This window comes from Fusarium keratoplasticum, chromosome 3, assembly GCF_025433545.1.
Source record: "Fusarium keratoplasticum isolate Fu6.1 chromosome 3, whole genome shotgun sequence".
Classification (NCBI taxonomy): Eukaryota; Fungi; Ascomycota; class Sordariomycetes; order Hypocreales; family Nectriaceae; genus Fusarium; species Fusarium keratoplasticum.
In genome coordinates this window covers 3529194-3551403 of record NC_070531.1, presented here as the reverse complement: position 1 = coordinate 3551403, position 22210 = coordinate 3529194, and the positions used below count along the sequence as shown (strand labels likewise).

The 22210-nt window shown below is 52.9% G+C and overlaps 5 protein-coding genes across 5 annotated transcripts; 1 reads left to right on the top strand and 4 right to left on the bottom strand.

Annotated features, from left to right (window-relative positions):
- Positions 1 to 767: 767 nt before the first annotated feature.
- NCS57_00442500 (Helo-like-N domain-containing protein) lies at positions 768 to 2118 on the top strand (the record flags this gene model as incomplete). Its single annotated transcript, XM_053054386.1, has 2 exons — positions 768 to 1225; positions 1284 to 2118. Exons 1-2 carry the CDS (start codon positions 804 to 806, stop codon positions 2116 to 2118), a joined length of 1257 nt encoding a protein of 418 aa, XP_052916546.1. The 5' UTR covers positions 768 to 803.
- A 2044-nt stretch (positions 2119 to 4162) lies between these two features.
- Positions 4163 to 5136, bottom strand: NCS57_00442400 (NmrA domain-containing protein; the record flags this gene model as incomplete). The annotated part of the gene is made up of 2 exons (XM_053054385.1): positions 4163 to 5044; positions 5101 to 5136. 2 exons carry the CDS (start codon positions 5134 to 5136, stop codon positions 4163 to 4165), a joined length of 918 nt encoding a protein of 305 aa, XP_052916545.1.
- Positions 5137 to 6755: 1619 nt separating this feature from the next.
- NCS57_00442300 (HeLo domain-containing protein) lies at positions 6756 to 9626 on the bottom strand (the record flags this gene model as incomplete). Its single annotated transcript, XM_053054384.1, has 1 exon — positions 6756 to 9626. The coding sequence occupies one exon, from the start codon at positions 9624 to 9626 to the stop codon at positions 6756 to 6758; it is 2871 nt and encodes a 956-aa protein (XP_052916544.1).
- A 1733-nt stretch (positions 9627 to 11359) lies between these two features.
- Positions 11360 to 12351, bottom strand: NCS57_00442200 (uncharacterized protein; the record flags this gene model as incomplete). The annotated part of the gene is made up of 3 exons (XM_053054383.1): positions 11360 to 11588; positions 11646 to 11833; positions 11884 to 12351. 3 exons carry the CDS (start codon positions 12349 to 12351, stop codon positions 11360 to 11362), a joined length of 885 nt encoding a protein of 294 aa, XP_052916543.1.
- Positions 12352 to 15221: 2870 nt separating this feature from the next.
- On the bottom strand, positions 15222 to 18063 carry NCS57_00442100 (Protein kinase domain-containing protein; the record flags this gene model as incomplete). The annotated part of the gene is made up of 2 exons (XM_053054382.1): positions 15222 to 17353; positions 17982 to 18063. 2 exons carry the CDS (start codon positions 18061 to 18063, stop codon positions 15222 to 15224), a joined length of 2214 nt encoding a protein of 737 aa, XP_052916542.1.
- Between the last annotated feature and the right edge of the window lie 4147 nt (positions 18064 to 22210).

The following is a 22210-nucleotide window of genomic DNA, read 5'->3' as shown; positions in this document are numbered from 1 at the left end:
GGGCCCAGCCCGACAAATAAAATCAACATACTTGATAGGATCGTGCCACTTGAGGTCCCTCCCCCGGGAAATGTCTCGCTAATGACGTTTTTGCTCAGCGCGAAGCTCGGGGCATGTTGGTGGCTCAACTGGCTGTCACGAGCAAACATCAACATCTTATCCGACATCAACAACTGTCCTCTCATCCTCAGGTTCCACAACGGCCCTCTCCTAACTCAGAGAGACGGAGACGAGCTATTCAGCCGATACCAAGATCACTTGAGCCCGAGGTTTGAACTTGTTCTCGAAAACAACTCCGTCGTAGTTGAGTTTGAGCAATATCGGTCTCGCCCATGCGGTCGCGGGCGAACCCTACGATAGATCCCAGCTTATTTCCTTGCAGCACCTTGAAGGTATCCATAGCATCGGTGTCTATCTTCCCGAATCTGCCCGTGTGTTTCTTAAAGTGATCCTCCCAACAGTAAAAGAAGAGGTCAGGCGTTATTAATTACCCTATCAAACGAGGATTCTAGCCGTTACCGACCCATAAATAGCACTATGAAAAAGTCCGGACACCGAGGCCGGCCTGGCGTTCAATATCGTGCACGTAGCTGATAGAAGGCATTTCTAGTAAAAGCAGGAGGGCACTGGCTTGAAATGGGATGTGGTTTAAACAATGTTGTGATGACAGGAACAGGCAGCCTGCTGCTGCCTGGAGGAACAAGGCGTATGGCTCCACTAACTCAACCCCGCAGCAACCACCTGGAAAGCATCACCAGTTTTTACCACCATCACACCTCTTAGAGCTCCAAGTTTTCAAGTCTATGACGATGGCAGACGGCCTCAGCGTCGCCTCCAGCGTTGTCGCACTAGTTGCTTTTGCTTTCAAATCCAGCACTGTTCTCTATACGACCGTCCGCGACTTCCAGAGCCAGGATAAGAACGTCCGCGCGCTGAAAAACGAGCTAGCCGACCTCAAAGTGGTTTTAGAGTCACTCGCCGAAACGGTTGGCACCAATTCAAACACCAGTTTTGACGCTCTAAAGCTTCCTTTGCTTCGTTGCGGCAAAACCTGTGATGAGTATGGCGACCTCATTGCTCGGTGCACGAAGCATTCCGGCTCATCTCGACCAAGCTTCCGGGATTGGATCAGCCAGCAGTACCTCAAAGGAGACATAACTGATTTCAGAGAGATGCTTGCTGGATACAAATCCACTATCAATATAGCGGTGGCCAATGCAAACATGTAATGAACAACCCCCAGGCCTATAACGTGCAGCCATCTAATTGGAGATGTTTTACAGGCGCATGGTTTCCTCAATAACGCCTGACGCACTTGAAGAATATAAGGACTTAATACGTGATACGACGAGCGATCTACAGGAGCACATGACACGATTAGACGACAGAGTACGGGCTTTAGCTGCTTCCGAGGCTGAGAGTTCCGTCCGAGATGAGCCTGAGTGGATGGCTATGGTGGAGGAGAAGCAGAGTACTCAGGAAGGATTAAAGATCTGTTCACAACTATCTGCCCACATTGAGCGACTCGAATCAGCCTCGAAGGAGACCCCACAGTTCTCACAACAGCCTTCAGCATACAAGTTCATCAGGAGTGGCTTGGGCGCCACCAAAGGCTCTATCCAATCCCTAGTTTTACGGCTTCAAACCCATGAGAACGACATTGACAAAAGAATGGAAGCGATGAGGTCTATAGTGCCCTTATCTGAGCACGAAGCTACCCAACTTGCACAGCTCCAAGAGACCAAGGAGAGCCTTCGCCAATGCATGAGCGTTGTCGCTGATGCGGGCGAGACTTTGTCCAATGAGCGGTACAACATCTTCGAAGACATCACAATGGCTGACAGCAGCTACGGCATTTCGGTCTCGACTGTGAAAGACCTCGTGGTTGCGAGACGACTCAACTTGAGCGGCCAGGCCCGTTATTTGGGCGGTCAGATCAGCGATGAGAGCTACCAGAAAACAATCGACGGCCTGACACAACTAGACCTGGAAAGTGTCAAGTCAAATGGACAAGGCGCCGGGCAGACCTCTTCTGCTGATAGGCCTAACAGTGGCGGCGCAGTATCGCATGGGTTTGAGCGCTATGGGCGTGGTTTCAACCTACCAGATAAGCAGTAGCAGGCGTGGCTAGTTATATGATGGAGGATTTTCTTTGCTCTCATCGTCTAGGAAATCGTAGTGCCTTGCTCGGCTATTATGACGTCTTTATATTACTTCCGCCTGTTCTTCATCATGACGTGTTACTGGTGACGTGCTCCAGCCGAGGTGTCACGACCAAGCGTAGGGACTGACTGGAGAGTGCCTGTTGTTGCCTGCATTAAGTAAGCTTGGAAAGCCATAACCCTCCGCTATATGCTGATACGATCACGATGAGATATAAATAAATTATTAATAACTAGTCTATGTCTGTACTTTATTATACTAGCTTATATTACTTCTTAATTAAATATTGTAAGAGCATGTGTTACGCGGCTTTGTTCGAGCCCGCGCAACAACAGGCTCACGTGCCCCGACCCTTTCGGCGGGCTGGCACGAGGGGATCCTTTGTCTTCCGCCACAGCTACTATCATCTTAGTTCTAGCAAGCTTCAGTACAATACAACCATTTTGCCTACCTAGCTTTGTGTGACCTAGGAAGTCGCAGCTGTAACAGTTAACTAGAGATATGCAGATTTATCTTATTGAAGCTTAAATTCAGCCTTGTTCAATCACAGAGGCTTCACTGACCGTAGTACCCACCTTCGTCTAGAACTAGTTCATGCACCAAGGCCCCGTGTAAGTGCCGACCCTTGTCGGTGAATGTGTCTAATGCGTTGTCCCCGTCCTGTCTCATTGATATCGACAGTTGCATCAAGTTGTCGCCAATTTCCAGCAAGTGGGTATCCTGGAGGAGATGCTGAAGCCAGAGGCGCAGGTCTCATCAGCGAAGAGCATGGACTGATCGGCGGAAACTAGCCAGTATACTGGGATAACCTGACTGCCCTGCCGGACGGAGTCTTTGAAGATGACCGCGGTGGAGCGGATCTTTCTCTCCTAGGAAGCGGCCGCGGTCTCGTTCGCTATGATGCGCGTCTTTGTGAACCAGTAGGGAGGGTTATTGTCGTCCGCCTCTTCGTCTGCGTCGCGGCCTCTGTTGTTGTTGCCGGGCGTGAACGGGGTGCAGTTAATGTCGAACGGAATAGGGGAGTCTTGGAACCTCCGGTCGGGGAGTTCTGCCAGCCCAGGCCACTTCCTCTCAGGCTGGGGCCAAACATAGGCGTGGCCTCAGGCTCGGCGTCCTTTCGGCTCTCGTACGTGGCGTGGAACCCCTAGTCGAGGAGTTGGCCGATCCTCTTCGTGCCGCCCGGGTTGCAGAGCGTTGGCCGTTGTGGAACTAGAGGGCCAGAGAGCAGTCGTTGATTTTGGTTTGAAGTTGAAATCGTCCGCATCCTTCCAAATCGCAATGGCCCCAGCAATAGTAAAGGGGCGCTGTTCCTCACTTGGAGGTCCGCCTTTACAACCGATAACAAGAAACGGGAAGCATTCGAAGAAGTCAGTGGCATTATAATGTTTAAGGAGGAACGTCTGCAGTGCAAGGCGTTAGGCGTCAGAAACATCATCGCCAGTTAGGAAACCGTCCCTATCCCAGTAGGAGAATTCTTGGAATTCTAGAGCAGCCGTTGATATTGGGGTCGCGGGTTGAGATTAATGGGCTGATAAAGGTGACGCTTGCAAGGCTTGACCGGGCGTAAAGGCTAGGGAGCTTCGGTGTGAGAGGGTTGGCCACTGTTTGCGAGTCATGTGCCATCGCAAGATCCGGCAGGGACAGGCCTCGAGTGGTGATCTTCGGTCTTCCCCTGTTCAAACCCGTGGCTTCTGCCCCTTCTGTCCAGGCGCTCTACACCTAGGTCACCAAACATGACAGTTTTACCGACGAGACCGCCGGTCTGCCGCACCTCCTGCAGGCCGCGGACCACCGCATCACCGATACCGCCCCCCTAGTGACCACACGCACCCTCGCCTAGGAGGCCGATACCTTCGTCCTGGCAATGCCGGCGACCAAGCGCGCTCAAAGAGCATGGCTGATACTCCTGTCGCAATCGAGCACTTGGGCGAAATGCAGTAGGAAATGTTCAGCGGCACTTAGGTATAACTAGAATGTGGCCTCATAACGATCAAATGCTTCACGCAGAAGTCTTCTCACTGGCAATTTCCTTCATAAGCGCAATCACCTCCTCATCGCTCATTTCCTCAACGCCCAACAGCTCATTGTCCGTCTTTTCCAGCCTATTCACGTAACCCGGTGTAGAAATAGAGTACCTAACGATGTCACCCATAACCTGCCAGTCTACCTGGCCAGCCCGTAGCTGAGCCATGGCCTTTTCAAACACCTGGTTCATATCCAAATCCTCCTCCTCCCAGCCTTGGTCGCCCAGAGCCCTCTTGGCAAGATTCGCGAGCTCCCTCTGCGTCATTTGTCTGTTGCAGATGTAGCAGATTCGATTTCTGGTCTCTTGGGGCTTGGAGAGAACGTTTGCAACAGCTGCAGCCACCGAAGCGACAGTGGTATTCGGAACGACCGTGTTGCCACCGTTCAGGTAGCTGATTCTTTTGTTCTCAAGGTCAATGGAGAGAAATTTCGTGCGAAGACCCCAATCGAGAAAGGAGTTGTTGGAGATGGCCGTCCAGGTAATCTTGCCATCGCCGGCAAGCTTCTGGATATGCTCCAGGGCCTTGGCCTTGCCCTGGAAGACGGCCAGGCCTCGCGCTTTGGCGTTGGCTGGGTCCACACCGAACTCGGATGGGATCATCCTATAGACCCCGGCCACAATGGCGGCATCTGTCAAGCGGATGGCCACAGAAGGGTCGGGGGCCGAGGTGGCATCGATGATGGCATCCTGACCCTTGAGGGCTTCAGTCAAGGCTGAAGTGGATCCGAAATCGACCACCTGCACGGCAACCCCGGAGGGCACGTCACTCAAGGCCCTGCGAGAAAGAACAGTCACATTGAAGCGGCCGGCTCTGACCAGAGTTTGCAGGATGACCGAGCCCAAGCTGCCAGATGCCTGAGATGTGTAGGTCAGCTCATGTTGGAAGCCATAATAGCAAATCTATTACCCACCCCGGCAAGAGCAACATTCTTAATTTGGCGAGACATTATACAATGGGATGAGCTAGTATTGATGGACTGGGGATGGCTTTAGAGGCGAGTATGGAGCTATGATACTGGAAGGTAATCTGGAAAACACCCTGGGACACCAGCGACTATCTGACGCTTTTTAAGCCAAAGTGCTGTAGTTTATTCACGTTATCAGGCAGGTAGATTCCAAGTATTATTCATCCCAATCAAAAAGTAACAAGACCGGATTCAATCAGATACCGAGAAACATATGTTTGGCTCCCATCTGGAGAGTTTAGACCCCGGCTTACACGAGCACACCGCAGTCTTGACGCCTTGCGTCCCAAACTTCAAGCATAGCTAGTCCTATTCAGTAAGAAGGATGAGCACACTTGTCAGACAAATTCAGTGAGACCCTTGCCGTCGGCAGGCTCGAAAATGTGGTTCCTCTCTGTTTAGGAAACCAACGTTAACTGATTGATACAAAAGTACTGTCGCCAACGGGCATACGACGCTGGTCAGCTCAGTCGCTGACAGACAACTTTAGTCATCGATCGGCCATATTGGGTATAAGTTCCAAGTGGGATACCGACGTTTCAACTCTTCCCACTGCTGTGCTCTAGCATGTTGGCTTGATCTAGGAGAGATGACTGGTGGACTCTTGGGAGAACTCGGGATGAACAATGGCTTCGTCCTTGGAAGAGTGCTGGAGCTGATTCATCTCCCTCAATAAGTTCATCCGTTCCCGAACTGCTGCTTGATTGAGTCTGTCGTCTACGTTGGCCAGCGTGCCGTGATGCGACACCGAGTCGCCGATTACAAGCGAATGCAACTGCTGGCTGCCACTGAAATGAGGAAGTACTCCAGACGGCTCTAGGGATCTGCAGCGCTGGCGACTCAGTGCCACCGAGTACTGCAACTCGGAATCATTCATTGACACGTGCGCCCGAGATATTTTTTTAATATTATATTATAATAATATTTCTCCGAAACGAGTGGAGGGGTGGTTGATGATGCTGGAACATCTCGCGACATCTCGACGTCCTGTAATAACCGTCTCCCAGCGTCAATCGAGATCAAACCATCCCCGATTCCTGACCCATTCATTCAACCTGACCATCTTTTCCTCATAACCCATTCCCAATCCCAATCCCAATCCCAAGCCCATTACCAAATCCTTTCCAAAATCCATTCCCAAAGAAATTGTCAAGGAGATTGTCATTAAGGAAATCATCATCAAGGAAATCGTCGTGAGGGGCATGTCGAGGCCATAACCTAAGCCATGTGAGGGGTCCAATCAGCAGCAACCAGTGTGCCACATGAACCCAAAAAAAAATATAACACACTGACAAATCGAAACAAAAAACGCCCCCAATCAACACTCAAGGAAAAACGACAGGAAGCCCAGCCATTTTCCACCATCGCCAACTCAACAACATGCTCGCCATTAGGCCGTCACCCTTCCACATACGACCATACCCACTGGAGAACTCGGGATCCCGTCCGCTCTCCCATAGATAAGCCAGTGAGGGGCGGATTAGTAGTTGGGTCGGTGACGACCAGCGAATCCCCGCTGTTGTATGTTTTCTTTTTGCAGTTGTGTTTTTTCGCCAAATCTCTCTCCTTTTTTTTGTTGTTGAAACTCTTCCTCCTGACCCCTAGAAGATTTGCTGAGCGAGTTTCATGGCGGCAAGCCCGCCCGGAGACTTAGACCTGACATAATACTCCAACTCGTCGCTCGGCACGTCACATCCAGACGTAGCCAGATACAGCAACATGGGCCCCTGAGGAGGAAGTTGCTGAATCGTCTCATAGTACGGCTCCAGAAAGTGAGCGATCAGGTTGCGATCCGACGCGACCTTCCACCACCTCATCGAGTGCTTGACCTCCAGCTCGGCCAAGGTCTCCCCGTCAGGGTATTGCTCCAGGTAGTACTTCACAAAGTTGACCATGCCCATGCCGACGGCAAAGTAGAGCGTCTCGAGCCGCTCCGTCGCTTCGCCGTCGGCGTTGCAGCAGAAGCTAAAGCGCCAGTTTTGGCCGCGCTTGCGACGAGTCTCAGCCACGAGGTCGTGGATCCTCATGAGCATGGTGTTGGTAAACTTGGGGCTGAACATGTCTGTTCGTCCCACGTAGAGCAAGCAGTTTGACATGTCGGTATCCGCTCTTCCGAATGTAGCTCCGAGTTCTTGAGCTATTCGGCATTGCTGCCAGGACATGGAGGCGAGAGCTGCATCTGCGTTGAAGTTGTGGTCTTGAACCTCTAGGCTTGCAAGGGTCCATGAATCAAGCCCGCCGAACCACTCAAACACAGTTCGATGAACAAACTCGATCGAAGAGTCAATCAAGATGTCATGGTGAGGGTGCGACTCTGGTGTTCCGCAGAAGCACTTAGTCAGGTCATCCCCCTCGCCTCGAACAACCTCCAAGAGTCCACCACAGCGGCTGGCAAGGCGGTGCTCGAGGGCCAAGCACTGTCTGTGACGCGACTGGAGGGTTCTCTCCGAATGAAGCTCAAAGTTCTCAAAGTCCAGGCCGTTCTCGTCGGCAGCGGCCAAGCCAACGGTCCAGACCCGTCCATGCTCGCCCTCGGCGCTTCGCGACTGCTTGCTTCTGTAGCAGATGCGTAGGATCTTGGCTACCTGCTCGCGGTAGCGGAGATCAACCTGATTGAGCATGTGCGCGTACAGGTCCTCGAGGTCTTCTGGTATGTCCTCAATGCGATGCTCAAGCTCGTAAAAGTGTTCAAATTCGTCGAACCCCTGAAGAAAAACCTTGGTAGCAAGGACAGTCCACAAAAAGATACCGAGTGCCCTTTCAGCAAGCCTCTCGACGAGGATCAGGGCCATGGTTTCATCCACATCTCGCAGGGTTCTCATGTACCGATGGGAATCAGTCTTGTCCTGCACATATTGCAGAACGTCCCCGTCGGTGAGCTGATCAAGATGGAGCTTTGGCGCGTCGGCAAAGCGCTCGACAAAGACGGGCTCTGGCCTGCTCGACACGACCAACTTGATCTTGGGCGATTTGCTGAGCTTCTGGACAAAGTCGACTGCTCTGGCCGCGTCGCCGGCATACTCGTCCAAGGCATCAACAAAGAAGCAGAAACGTCTGTCCAGAACGCCCTCCTCGGCCATCTTCTCAAATGCAATTCTCACGTCCGCCACGGACGGAAGAGGAAGCATCTCGTGGGATTCAAAGAGAGATCCTTCGTAGGCGAAGTGCCACAGGGTGGGCACAAGAACGGGGATGGCGCTGGGTATCTCGTCGAGGATGTGATAGAGGATTGCCCTGGCCATGCCGTCTCGGCATCTCTGAAGGACCTTTCCCATCTTCCAGAAGAAGAAGGATCCCAGAGAGACTGTCTCTTCACCTCCCCAGGCATCCAGACGCCTCCTGGTCTCGGGATGGTTGAGGACGTGCTTGAGAAAGGTTGACTTGCCTGCACCAGCTTTCCCACAGACCCAGTAGATGTCGGATCCTGACTCTAGCCAGTCGGCGAGACTATCCCACCCGACGTCAGGCTGCTGTGGCGCATGAGCCCATCGAAAAGTCCCAGGGTGAGGATCATTCAGCTTCATCCTCCTCTCATCCATCCCATCAAACCAGAGATTGTTCAAGACTCTTTTCCGCGCCATAAAGACAATGAGCTCCTCAGCCTCGCGAGCAATCGTAATTCTGATTTCCTTGGAGGCGTCGCGCACCATGCGCAAGTCATCCATGGTCTTGCAATTCCTGACGTCCTTCTTCGCCATCTCTGCCGTGCATTCGAGGAAGTCGTCTCTGTAGCCGAGCTTGTTGAGGCCATTGACGAGCTGTCTGACGTGCTCAAGGAACTTCTCGAAACCTACAGGGTCGCTGACGACCCGTAGAAGCCTGGTTGTCGACGGTACGTTGCTTGGAATTTGTAGCACGCGAAGCTTCCGACGGGTAAAGTCGCTGTTGAATTTCTCCAGGCGCGACTTACTAAGGATGAAGTAGCTGTTGAGATAGGTCGCATCAGGCAGCGAGTCCTCTTGTTCATAGGTCATGATGTTAAAGCGACTTTTGAGCAGCTCCTTGTCCATGAGCATAGTTTGGGTGTTGTGCAGTAGCTCAAAGATCTGATGATGGGTGTCAAGCTCATCAAGGCAGTGTGCGTAGTCCTCTTCAAAGAGCTTAACCAACTCGACCCACTGCAGGAGCAGGGTTCTCTCGATGTCGAGCTTTGCCTGGAGAAGGGGCCAATCACTCTCCAGAGCCTTGAGGCAGGAGACATCTGAGAGTATGTCGAGGCAGGCCTTGAGGGCGCCTGCGATGCCGGCGTTGCCAGCAAGAGGCGGGGCGGCGCCCAGGGTCATGTTGTCTGTAGTTGGTTCCGTAGTGGGTAATAGTGCAAACTGAGAGGGTGAAGTAGTAGCTTGTGGATTGTTGTTGATGATTAGAGACAAAAGGTGAAGAAGAAAAAGGGCAGAATTTATCAGGATGGGCGCCCAACTCAAGTTCTCTCTTGTCTTCTCTTCTCCTGTGCGGGGTTTCCCATCCACCATCCATGTCTTATGCTACTGTAAGCCGCGTTACGACAGCGCATTTGCACTTTCAAGCAAACAAAAACGCCTTGCATGTTGGCTCTCGGATGTGATAGGATTGTCTAGACGAGGGTGGCTAGCTGATCTGGAAGCGGGCCGCGTCTTGGGTTTCGGCTGTTGGGTTGGTGAAGCGAGACGAGACGAGAAAAGAAATAACAGAACGGCAGCTCAGTTGTCGAACGCTCTCGTTCAACTTTAATTTATCAAGAGTCTGCAACTTAACAAGATGGACCCTCTTTTGATAATACAACTAGCACTGCTTCTAGCTCTTCCAGTATCGTTTGTGGCCCAAGGTGGTGTAGTGCCACGTATCTCGCCGAGCTATATTTTCTTCTTCCTCAGCAACTTCTGAGACAGTCCGTGCGAACCGCTTCTCAGCCAACAACCTTCCTGTTCCGTGCAATCATGAACCCGGGCCAGGCACGATGCACTCATCTTGACGTGACCTTGTCTCGCCCCTTCGGAAGAGGGCCCTGTCCACCACCTCCTGCAGTCTAGAACAAAGCCCCTATCCGAAACAAATGACTATTCGGAAATGCTGACACGCAGCCGTATTGTCCTTGCCGCTGCGAGTCCAACCAACCAAGCACCTTGATATCACTTTAATCCTTGGCATCATGTAGGTATCTATCCGATATCCCATCCATCTGCAGATTGTGTAACTCGAAATCAGGCTCTGAGTGCTCAGGGACAATACCCGGGAGGGGAAATCTCTTTTCTCAGCCCGCACAGCAAGCCACATGACATGTCACCATTGCTTCCCTGAAGTCGCCACGTACCTCGTCTCGACTACCGATTTCCAGGTACTCCGTGCATAGTGTGTAGTTGATATCAGAGCCGCCTCCCCGCACGGGCCTCGCAGGGGAGTTGTGAGATCTCCATAGACGACTGCCTCATTGTCTTCATTTGTTTATCCCGGCATTTAATTTGTCTGCTACTTCTCTCTATCAGTATAGACGATTAAAAGAGTCAAGATCGTGCTACTATCAAACCATGACGACAGATAACGGTTGCCGTGAGTTCAGGTTGACCTGGGGACTCGGTCATACCCCCCTGCATGCAAATGTGTAATATAGAGTGCTCAGCTCAGAGATGTAGAGCGGGGTTTGTGCGACCAGTGCATACTTGACGCACGTTGGGATCAGTCTCAACAGTATGAATCGTGATTCTCATACGAGTCCTTCCAGAGCCTCGTTCACTTCTTGGTGGTCCCCGTAGACAAAACCCCGAGACATAGTCTCAACCCAAGACTTCAACACCAGTAGCACCATGTCAATGACGACTTCATGCATCAGGGTACAGTCTGAGCGAGTCAATGTAAACGGCCGCCAGTTACGCAGCCTTATGGGTTATGCACGTGACACTCCCCACTTACTGTCAACTCTACGAGACAGAGCACAACCACCTTCCTCGCCAAGGGACCTGGGCTCAGCTGGCTTCGCTTCGGAAATGACAGACATCGCGGGCCCTTGCTTGAAGAGTGATAGGTCAGATTAGAGGGATATTATTGCTTCTTTATCATCTACGGAAGAATCATGCGGGGGTGGGTCATTTAGTATCTGCCGATACACTCTATGTCTATGACGAACCGCTATGATCTGCAGTCGAGGCTCTGTACAAGACCCTTGTTGTCTCATCAATGTGGTGGCGATGAGAGCCTCGTTTCCAAACCTGACAGCTGAGCAAGAGCCTGATTACGCAGACACACAGCCGTCCTTGCTGTCCTCAATAAAGATACCACCATAGATCAATCCCTCATCGAGATCACTCTCCTGGAAACCAGAGTTGACAACATCATCCGTTCCAGTAGGCTTCTTGAGAATACCAATCTGGTACTGTCCCCGTCCAGAGTTATCGTTGGAAATGGGCTCCGTGACAGCTCGGAGGGGCTTTCGGCCCTCCGAGTACCAGGCTTGAATGGTGCTGCGACCGGTCAGCAAACAAAAAGAAACAACAATACAGTCTCAGGGTGAGACATACTTCTTGTCAAAGTCGAGCGTGATGGCAAAGTTCTGCCACACGTCCTTGAGGATAGGAGTGGACCAGATCTGCTTGTTGGTGCGGTCGAGAAGCTTCCAGGTATCCTTGGGCAGGTCCTGGCCGATAATGGTACCAGCCTCAAAGTTGAATTGGTTGCTGGAGTAGTCACCCGCCTCATGCCAGACATTCTGTTCACCGTCAGCTCTGTTGTTTGCACTTTCTGCGTCAATTGTCTCACCAGGTACTCATGGCTGAGGTTGAGAGGCCGGCTCTCGTCCTGCAGAATGCTGAAGTGAAGTGTCTTGACGCCTTCAGAAGCAGGGCTCTTTTCATTGTCGTCCTTGGCAAACTGCAGACCGGCCCGACGGAAGCCGTGCTGCTGCATGAAAATGCTCTCATCACTAATGGTGACCTCGAGAGGAACAGTTCGAGAGACAGCATCGAATCGAGATCGAGGGGTGTTCTTGGGAAGCAGAAGAATCTCAGACCAAGAAATGTTGTTTCCCTTGACATAGCCAGGGTTGAAGGGGTTCCAGCCACCGCCATTCTCGGTATCAAAGTCGGTCAGGGAGGCATTGGCAGGGACACGGCCGTCAAAGACAACGGCGCAAGAGTTGCTGGCCTTGGAGTAGGTGTGGAAACGGTGGCCGAGAGGAGTGGCCGAGACCGCGGAGGAAACGAGAGCGAAGAAGGCTGCGGCACGCATTGTGAATGATTGTAGGTGATATATACAAACGAGAGTAATGAATGAATGGCAAGAAAACAAACACTATCCAGTAGTGAACGAGCTGAAGAGGACTTGATTGATGAGACACTCAAGAGACAGAAGACGTCCGATATATATCCCCTCATGCTCATCTACCGGCTTCTTCGGTAGTTGCCAAGCTTTCGAAACAAATTACCAGGCTTCGTCATCGTATACGGCACATGAAGAACAAAGTCCTTACCAATCCTACCATGTCCTCACGAAATTATCGCAACCATTGGAGGGAAAATAGATGCCTTTTGTACTGAACCTGTGGGCCGGGACTGGTGCTGTTGTATCTGAAACGGGCTTCTAGAAGCTAGAAAAGCTTAAAGCGTTGCGCTTGGCTCTAAATAAGCGACAAGGTTTAATTAAGGAACCGCTCCGGGTCGTGACAGGCTCCCGAGGTTCCGGACCTGGTAGCAGAAGAAACACGGGCCATTTCGTCACCTTCTCGAAGAAGAGATGGTTTTGAACCCCTAAAGCATCAGGGCCCATCATTCGTAATCATCCTCCATCATCACATGACAGATTACAACGCATATCCCTTGAAAGCCACCGGGACAGCCCGTCATCTTACCCTCAAAAGGCCCGAGCCTCCAGCCCTACGGCGCCTCCCGTCCGGCTTCGGCGCAACCTCCGTCTCGGTCCCACAATCCCGGCTCCGACCGGCCCTCCCGACCCGGAGCCCATCGGAGTAGTTCTCACGGGAATACCCACTACCCTCGTAGTAGCAGTAGCACTGACAAGCTGTAGTTTGCGCTATGACAAGACGCTATGCCACGTCTTCACGAGTCAAAAGGCATGGCATCTCAGCATTAAAGTTCAGTCACCAAAAGGAATTGTCCACCATGTGTCCAACCCAAACCTTCAGCCCGCCACAGCCGCCCAAGTACACTATCTTCACACCCTCACGATGTCCTCTTTTCCTACATTGCAGTAGTGTTTCTCGCAGAACCTCACAATCACCCTCTAGCAAACAATCAACGAAGACCCCCCTCAATACAACGGATTTCCCAAAACCTGACCGAGCACCTCCGGGGAGATGATCCCCCACGGCGCCTCCCGCATGAAAGGTGAAAAACGCGGGCACGAATCACCTTGGCTCACCGAGAACGCCCGCTCATGTCGGCATCTCCCATCCGCTGACCGGTGTGTGCGCCAGCGCTGCAGCAAGGGCGGGTTGAAAGTGCAAACTTGTGTGAAATGTAGCTTGTGATGAGGGAGAGGAAAAAGCCTCACTGAAAATGTTGTATGCCGTTCGGCACGTTCTATCCGTGACGGTGCAGCAAATCCTACACACATGGATATAGAATTTGGTTTCTTCTTCTTGTGTGTGTGATACTGCATGTCGACTTGCCAGGTGACTACAAGGTCCAGCCATGTATTTGTAGATTACATCAAACTGCACAGACTATACGAAGCGTCAAGACTCACAGTTTAGTCAAGTGCTTGAATAAGCAATTATATGCTTAACGCTGCGGCATGATACATGATGCCGGTCCAGAAGATGGGACGAGCTGCTCTTTGACACATGGTGGTGCTTGGCTTCACGCCCCGAGGCGTTGTATCTACCAACTCTGCATTTGCATCTTCACTCCCTCCCACTTCAACAAACATGGATTGTACAGCTTCATTTTCAGCCTGGATGGCGTCACAGACAGTAAACACCTCAAATAAACATAACCAGCGGTGAGTCATCTAGTCCTTCGTTTAGCCGCAGTTCCCTCGATTCCGACTCGACCAGAACCCTCCGACGTCGCCCACCACTGCCGTCAACACCATCACCATGATATATTCCGACAGCTCCCTGTGGTGAGATACGGCATGTCGCGTGGGATGCTTTCCACCCTTGTATCACCTTGATTCCACCCACTCCATTATCCTCTGGAAGCAAGCATCCCAGCCCACCGTATCGGCGCAACTGACACGCCACAACGCGGGATATACTTCTCCTCGGCGGGCCAAAGCACCTGACAGGTCGACAGGCATCACCGCCCGGCGCCGAAAAAGTGTCACAGATGGCCCGAGAAAGCCCCTTTACAATGGATACCAGTTTATACACGCATACAGGTTTGGATGGATCAAGAATGTAACTGTCTATTCTGCTGATTCGCAAGACAATGACTGACGGTAATGGCTCAACAACCACCACACAATGCCCAAGTGTCCCAATACTTGTAACTAGGTCGTAGTATAAGCATAAGCAATCTTGAAAGGGCGCTTCTTCGCATCCAAAAAGAAAAAAAAACGTAGCAGAATAAACAAAGGATGAATTGATAACCCCCCAGGTCATCTCCATCCCAACTTTTCTTTCCATCTACCGGGACAGTTGACCATGGTATATAATCAACCCTCGCCAGATTCCCAAAGAAAAGGCACAAGAGACTGATGTTCGGGGGGATTAAGTCTGCTTGCTTCCAATTCTGTCCTCCGTATCCGTTGGTCCATAGCATAGTACAACGTGGTGGGCAAAAAAAGAACGGTTCAAAGGCAGTTCCAAACTGCAACCGTATGTTATGTACAGTTCAGAGCACTAAGTAAAGAGAAACGACAGTGAAATCATCAACTCCGCACCATGCGGGCTGCCCAGCTCCCCAGTCCATGGTCCTCTCCCCAACGCCCTTATAGATGCATGCAAATGACAAGCAGTGCAGTCAAAGAATGCATGCCCTCGTTCGAGGGCAGCTTGTCGAAAGACAAAAGAAAGAAATGAAAGCCCCAGTATTGTGATATCATGCCCGATAGAGTCGTATTATAGTATCTGACTGGATCGGGTCCATCTCGTCAAGAAAAAAAAAATCTCGTTTCGTTGACAATCGTAAATTCGTCTAATAGCCAGGTTGGCCTGGCATCTTGCCCAGAGAGTGACCGCTAGACATCTTCGGGGGCAGGTGGTTGTGGCAGAAGATCTTCTTGTTTCCGTTGGCCTTGTTGTCCTTCTTGGTGGCATCGATAACCAGAGCCGGGTCGTCATATGATTCTACCTGACAGCACTCGACATTCTTCATCCATCGGTTGTTGATGACCTCGTTGATGCCGATACGCTTGTGAGGGTCGGGGTTAAGCATCTGCAGCAACAGGCGGCGAAGAGCAGGCGGGGTAACGCCGACGTCGAGGGCGTAGCACTTGGGGTAGTCGCTGTCGGAAATGCAAGCATCGCACTCGGGGTGCTTAGCGTACCACTTGTTCCAACCATCGACGAGCTTGTCGTAGTGCAGGTTGCCCGCCTCAGCACGGGACCAGATAGCACCGCCAAAGGTGAGGTAGATCATGATAATGGCTGAGCTCCACACATCCAGGGCGCGAGGGTCGTAGGCTTCCTTCTTGGCGAGCACCTCGGGGGCGATGTAAGGCTCACTACCGCAGATGCCGGGAGAGCAAAGGCGAACCTCGCCCATATTACGGCCGCATTGTCCGCCAGCCTCACGAAGACCAGGATGAGTGCCTGAGAAGACTTCTGAGACACCAAAGTCGGTAATCTTGAGCTTGCTGTCCTTGGTAATCAAAAGGTTCTCCAGCTTGATATCGCGGTGGGCAATGCCGTTGGCGTGAAGGTAGGCGACACCCTGAATGAGCTGCTTAAAGAGACACAGGCGGTCCTTCTTGCGCTCCTCACCCTTGAGGTGACCCTTCTGAACCAGGCTGAAGAGATCGCCTTCAGAGCAGTACTCCATAACGTGGTTCCAGCGAGAGTGATCGGTGCAGAGGCGGAAAGTCTCGATGATGTTGGGATGGTGCAGACTCTTGGCGATGCTGAACTCGGACTTGATCTTGTTCTCGTAGTCCTGTTCGCTCTCACGGCGAGACTTACCGCGGAATTCCTTGACGGCATAGAGCTCTTCAGGATAACCCTTGCGCATCATGAGCCTCACCTTGGAGGCAGCTCCCTTTCCGAGATGCTTGCCATGACGGCCAAGGAACTTGCGCTGGTACTCAAACTCGCTTTGTAGTTCGGCAACATCGACAGCAAAATCATCGGGGAGGCTAAGACTCATGCGTCTAGCCTTGGCACCAGTACCAGAGTCCGGAGGGAGCGGCCAGACGCTGCGTTGGGGAGGGTACATGGTCTCATCTTGCTCGGCGGGCGGTGGCAGAGGAGTGTTGGGACGGCTTCCGTCGAAGCTGCTAGCTCGACGGCTAAGCTGGGGGCGCTTGTCTCCATTCGCACTCTTGGCGTTTGAAGTAACAAAGCCGATAGTTCGGCCACGGAGACTCAGGCCAGTGGAGGCCCGGTTCTTCTTGAAGTCGCTCTGGCTGGGCAGGTTATTGGCTGAGGAGCGCTCGCGGTGCACTGAAGCCATTTCGAGACCGGCATCGCTTGGTGACGGGGGCGAGTTGGAGCGAGTTGTAGCTGAAGAGCGGTTCATGGAGAAGCGACGACGGTGGGTGGCTCGTGGGTTACCGTTGGTCTGAGGTTCTGTGGGTGCAGAAACAACGGAAGGAGTGGCAGAGTCCATGATGGCCGAGTTGTTGGCCACCTGGGAATTTGAGCGGCGGAAAAAGTTGGACATTGTGCGCTTGAAGCTCGAGGTCGAGCCGCGAGTCGACCGTTTGGAGAGCGGAGTTCCGGTGGAGGTGACTTCGTAGTCCGTATACTTGGGGGTTGTAGATTCGGTATGCGAAGGTCGGCGAGAAGACTGTGTCTGTGTCTGATAGAGCGCCTTGCTGTTGCTGTTGGCGCCTGGAATAGGAATAGGAACGGCGCCTGATGTGACTGAGCTAGCCTGGTAGGACTGATAGCTCTGGAGGTCTGTGAGGTCTTGGTTCTCAAGCGTAAAGTCCTGAGACTGGCGACCGCTGATGGGAGTGACTGGTTCAATGGCGGATTCGCTGCCAGACTCTCCACCTTCCTCGAGAACAATTGACTCGGTCAGGTCGGTGAGATATTGACGCGGCGATGAGGCAGAAGGGAAGCTAATGGCCGAATTTGGGCTCAAAGGAGCAGAAGCGGCAGTTTTATCTGTGGCGACCGCGAACAAAAGACGTCAGCACGCAGGGGTTGATTAAACTTGGGAGAGTTGAACAGGGTGAAAGGTCTAAGGTGACAAGGAACAAGGGACACAAGGACAAAGCATGAGGCAGAATGAGAGATCAGACAGGGAGTGAAGGGGAAGCGAGGCAGGGATCGGATGTGAAGAGATCCCCCAGCCCAGGCCCCAAGTCCGTCCACCCACCAAGCCAAGGCACAGCACAGGAGCCGCAGGGCGGAAAAGGATTGCCCGCCTGTGGATGGACGGCGAATGCGTTGGGCGATGGATGCTCTTGACAAGGCAAAGAGGCTCCAGCCGGTTGCATGCTTTCCCTTTAGCCAGTGACAACACGGTCGTGATGACCGAGTCCCACGTTGATCGCGTCACTGGTGCCCCGGGCTCGATCCACGGAGATGCTTCTCGCTTTCGGGCGACGGGGCTTGACGATGACAAACGCAAGGCAAAGCAACAACGCGAGAGCGAGGGAAATGACCCGGAGACTGTGAGAACAGGAGGGGGACGGATTGGAGCGAGGATTGGGGGGTTACCAAGATTGGCTTGGCCCAAGTGCAAGAGAGGCAAAAATGAATGATTACTGAGAGAAGAGGGTCTCCATACCTGCTGAGTCGAGCATGGAGCTCTGATGTGGTTGGTGCTGGTGGGGTGCCACGAGCATCCCTGGGCCCGAGAATGCCGCCATCGTGATGGAGCGAGTTGCTGTTTCGGGGGGTCTCGGGGAGCTAGGTCGCTAAACTGCGGTGGATTCTAATGTCCAGAAGCGCTGGGGGGTCCTCTGCTTCTTTATCCTGTCGGGGGCTTGTGGTGGATGTGTGCGTCTGGTCTGGCGGGGGGTACTGCGCTTCGGTGTACAGGCGGCGCCTAAGGTACAGCGGGCAAAGGGCAGAGGTTGGGGGCGGTTGCTGGTCACTGGGAAAGGCGAGGAACCACGACGTCAGGGCCACACACCATCCAAGAGATGGGTCAAATCGAGGATGGAGACGCTTCAGCAGCTGTCGCAGGCTAGGTCGTGCTCGTGGTTGGTTCGTTTGGTTTTTTCGCGGTTGGCTGGTCCGTCACAGGCGTCCCAGGTTCGACGGCAGTTCCGAGAGCTGTTGCGGATTGCGGCGAAAGATGTCCAAGATTTGCGATCTTGGCGTTGCGTGCTGCGAGCCTTTCGGTCGTTCTGTCGGCCACTCAAGCTGCCCACGAGGGTTGTTGATACCGTGACAAGGGGATAAGGACGATAGGTGATCTGACTTTTAGTCGCCGGTTAAACAGATATGACAGAATGCCAATGTTGATCTGGTGCGAGTCTGAGTCGATTTGGATCTCGTGCCCGTGTAAGCCCAGGCGTCGATGCGGCGTTGTCGGTTGTCGAGATGCGTGTGAATGGAGATCCGTTTCCGTTGACTGTTCTGTTCTCAATCAAGGCCTTCGGTGTTCGTTCCTGCCACGTTCTTTCCGTTGTTCCTAGAGGTAGATGTTGGAATGAACAGTCGGGGTCACCGTAACTGATCCGGAGGAGGAGGACGCGATGGCCGAAGGAGAAGAGGAAGTCGACGGGGAGGAAGCGGCATCAAAGAAGCCGACTTGGGTTATATAACTGGACGAGTAGAGCAGCTGAAGCTGTCGTTTTCCACCAGCAAGTAAACAAAAAAGAGTAAAAAGGAGAAGGGGAGCCGCGAGCTTGGAGATTAGGAAACTCAGAAAAAAGCGCGCAGCTTGTCTTTTGTGTTTCGCCGTCTGGGGCGGCAACAAGCTACCTACGCTACGAGTGAAGCCGGCTGCTGTCGCTCACTCGTACATTTCGGTCCCTTGTTGAGCGTCCACCACCCCAGCCCACCAGAGCCAAACCAAACCCAGGACCCTCTATGGCTTGCCTGCTCTGGATGTGGATGTGGACCAGCCGGCGGACGTGGGGAACTCGACCGGGGTGAGTATGCCTTGTCAAGGGGAGGGGGCGTGCGCATACTGAAGATACACGCGCACACAACGATTCGCACTCGCGCACACACAAAGTGACTGATTTGGATGCACTGATTGACAAGTGGCTCAGGGTTTGGCTTGAGGCTTGACGTGGGCTTGAGTGGAGAGTGTGCCGGTGATCAAGGGAAAAAACAGGAAGCCATCATCGGACACTCCAGAGTCTACTATCTCTTCTACCGACCTTCTGATGCCCGTTCCATCAATTCCAGTGCTTCTCAAGGGGACCGGGACGTGAGTGGTTGGATTCGATCCATCCATGGATCTTGCTTGGCGGAATACGGATACGTACCTAAATAAGCACAGTGCGTGATTTTTCTCCCATCTTTTGAACGAATCCACATGGATTCATCCATGGAATTATGCGACCCAGTCAGTCAGTGGGTGAATCCTCTTTTACGTCTGGAGATCCATTGCAAGACGCAGATTGGTGTGTCCTGCAGTGGATGAGGGCGCGGGTGAAGAAATAGATGAGACACCAGAGAGTGAAGATGCCAGCTGCTTTCAAGTACCGTTTCTATATGGCCCAATAATATATGTGAGAGTGAGAAAATGTCAGGAAAGAGCATTCTAATAGAATGCAACACTCTAAGAATCTCTTATGCCTTGCTTTGTGATTCCTGTTCAGGCATTGTGGTCATGCTCTGTGAGGACAAATAATGCCTCTGTGTTGTTGTCCGTTTTTTATGTCACTCATGTGGTGAGGTCAGTCTCCCAGGGCAGGGTCGCTCTCCCCTACAAGTCGACCGAGGTACCCAGTTTTCTTTCCAAGACTCCCAGGAGTTTGCTACTTCAACTGCCTCTTGGGGCTCTGTTGACTCTGCAGCACAATTGAATCAACGTGACTGTTGTCAGTTGTGTGCTGTCTCTTGGTCGACCTCCTCTTCCTTGCCATCCTCGCGTATACGGTGCACAGCCAGATAAACTTGCTCGTCTGCAGCCAATGCAGCAGCTCATGTGAGTTGAAATGAAGAGCACCAAGCGCGCACCCGCGCCTTCCCTGTTAACGGTAGTCCGCGCACACTGTACCTTCCACCTGAAGAATCGGTCTTTGATTTGGTGCTCCGTGATTGGTCAAACCTCCCTGTCAAGCCGGTGTCACTTTCCCCGTTTCGAGATGGACAGTTCGTTCTCCTCCAACCTGTGACAGCCATCCACCTGCACAAGCTCCACCGCCATCTTTGGCTTGTGTAAGCGCCGCCTTCAATTGCACGCTCCCAAACAACTTATGGATGCATATCATGAAGACGTCTCGAACGATCATGAACTCTCGTTGGTGTTGCCTCTTGTTGGCCCCATGATTGCATCGTCAATGTCCCACCTCAAACACAGCAGCTCCTGTCTTGCGAATTGCCCACTGTGGTCCTTGTCTCGTCAATCTGTTACCGCATCATGGCAATCCACCCCAGGCAATTCCAGCTCGAGCATCTCCCCGAGCCCCGAGACACTGCTTCTGCCAAGGCCATCAGAAAGCGATCGTGACGCTGCGAGGGGAGTCATCGTCATCAGATGCTACATCATGCTCCCGTCAGAACACTCACCCTGACGAGGAATTGAAGACGCCCTTCGTGGCGATGCATTGCCCATCATCAGGCACTCTCCACTCAGACGCATCACGATTTCGCGACTGAAGCTCTCACTCCCTGATGAGGCGCAATGGCTCTCGGTCAATAATCCCGCGCCTCATCCCAGCCTTGTCTCGCCCTGCCTCGCTGCTCAGCGTCCAACGCCCGCTGTGATGGACCAGGAGAACAGTTGTCTAACCAGACGGAACTCCTTGCTGTCGGCCCCGTTTCACAGTCCCTCTCCTGACCGCTGCGGCCCTTTTCCTAGTCGCCTCGCGTGCCCTTCAGCCAATTTGAGCCTGCATCCAAAGCCCGCGCCTTCTAATCTCCAGAAACCGAATCCAGAACCCAGCAGACCGACGAGCCACTGCGTCGTCCGCCATGGGTTCTGTGCTGAGACTGCATTAACATGCTGCAGTGGCTGCCCCACGCGAGCCGAGGGCTGGAAACAGTGGACGACCACTGCAACGCTATCCACGCGTACCCGCTCAGCCGCCTCGCCTGAGTTGGCAGTGGAGGGCGACCGCTGGAGACAGGACGGCGACGGAACCTGGGCAGATTAATTATAGGTCCGTCGGCCTTCTCGCGCCCTGTGAGGGCCGGTTGCGCTGCTGCCGCTAAACGCAAGGGCATCGCTGACATGCACCGCGACAACCGCCTCTGGGGGTCCATTTGATTGGCATCAGTCGGGAGAAACGGCAATTCTTGCCAACAGCACGAGACCAGCAACATCCACCATCAAACCTGCAACCAGACATGAGCCTCTCCATGTTGTCGGGTTTTACATATCTGTTCTGGTACCGGATTGGTTGAGGGCTTGGTGTTGTGCACCTCAGGGCAGCCGCAATCACGCGCATCCTTTCATCCGCAAAGCCGCGGATCCTCGACAACCACACTGTTTCTCGTCAATGCGGCTCTGGTATCAGGAGGTCACTCGGCCGGCATATTTCCAGCATGCCAGGACCCGGCTGGCTTCCCGGGTCTGCTTCGCTGCTTGAAGCCCATTGACAGAGCCATGCCTGACGCGTTCCCTATGCTTGCCAAGCGCAACTGCGGTGAATTCAGAGCCACGACAGCATCAAGGACGACATCAACTCGCGACAATGCTGATGATCATTCCTCGCCTCGACATTACTGCCGACGGTGACCCCTGAGTAGCCCGCAAGAGATGTGTACGCAGTAACCACACGTCGTGCATCTCGACACAGATCTCAGATACAGTGCGGTTCATCTAATTACGGCCGCTGCTTGTGCTGTCGTTGCTGCCATTGCGCCTCACCGTGACGTGGATTGAGACAC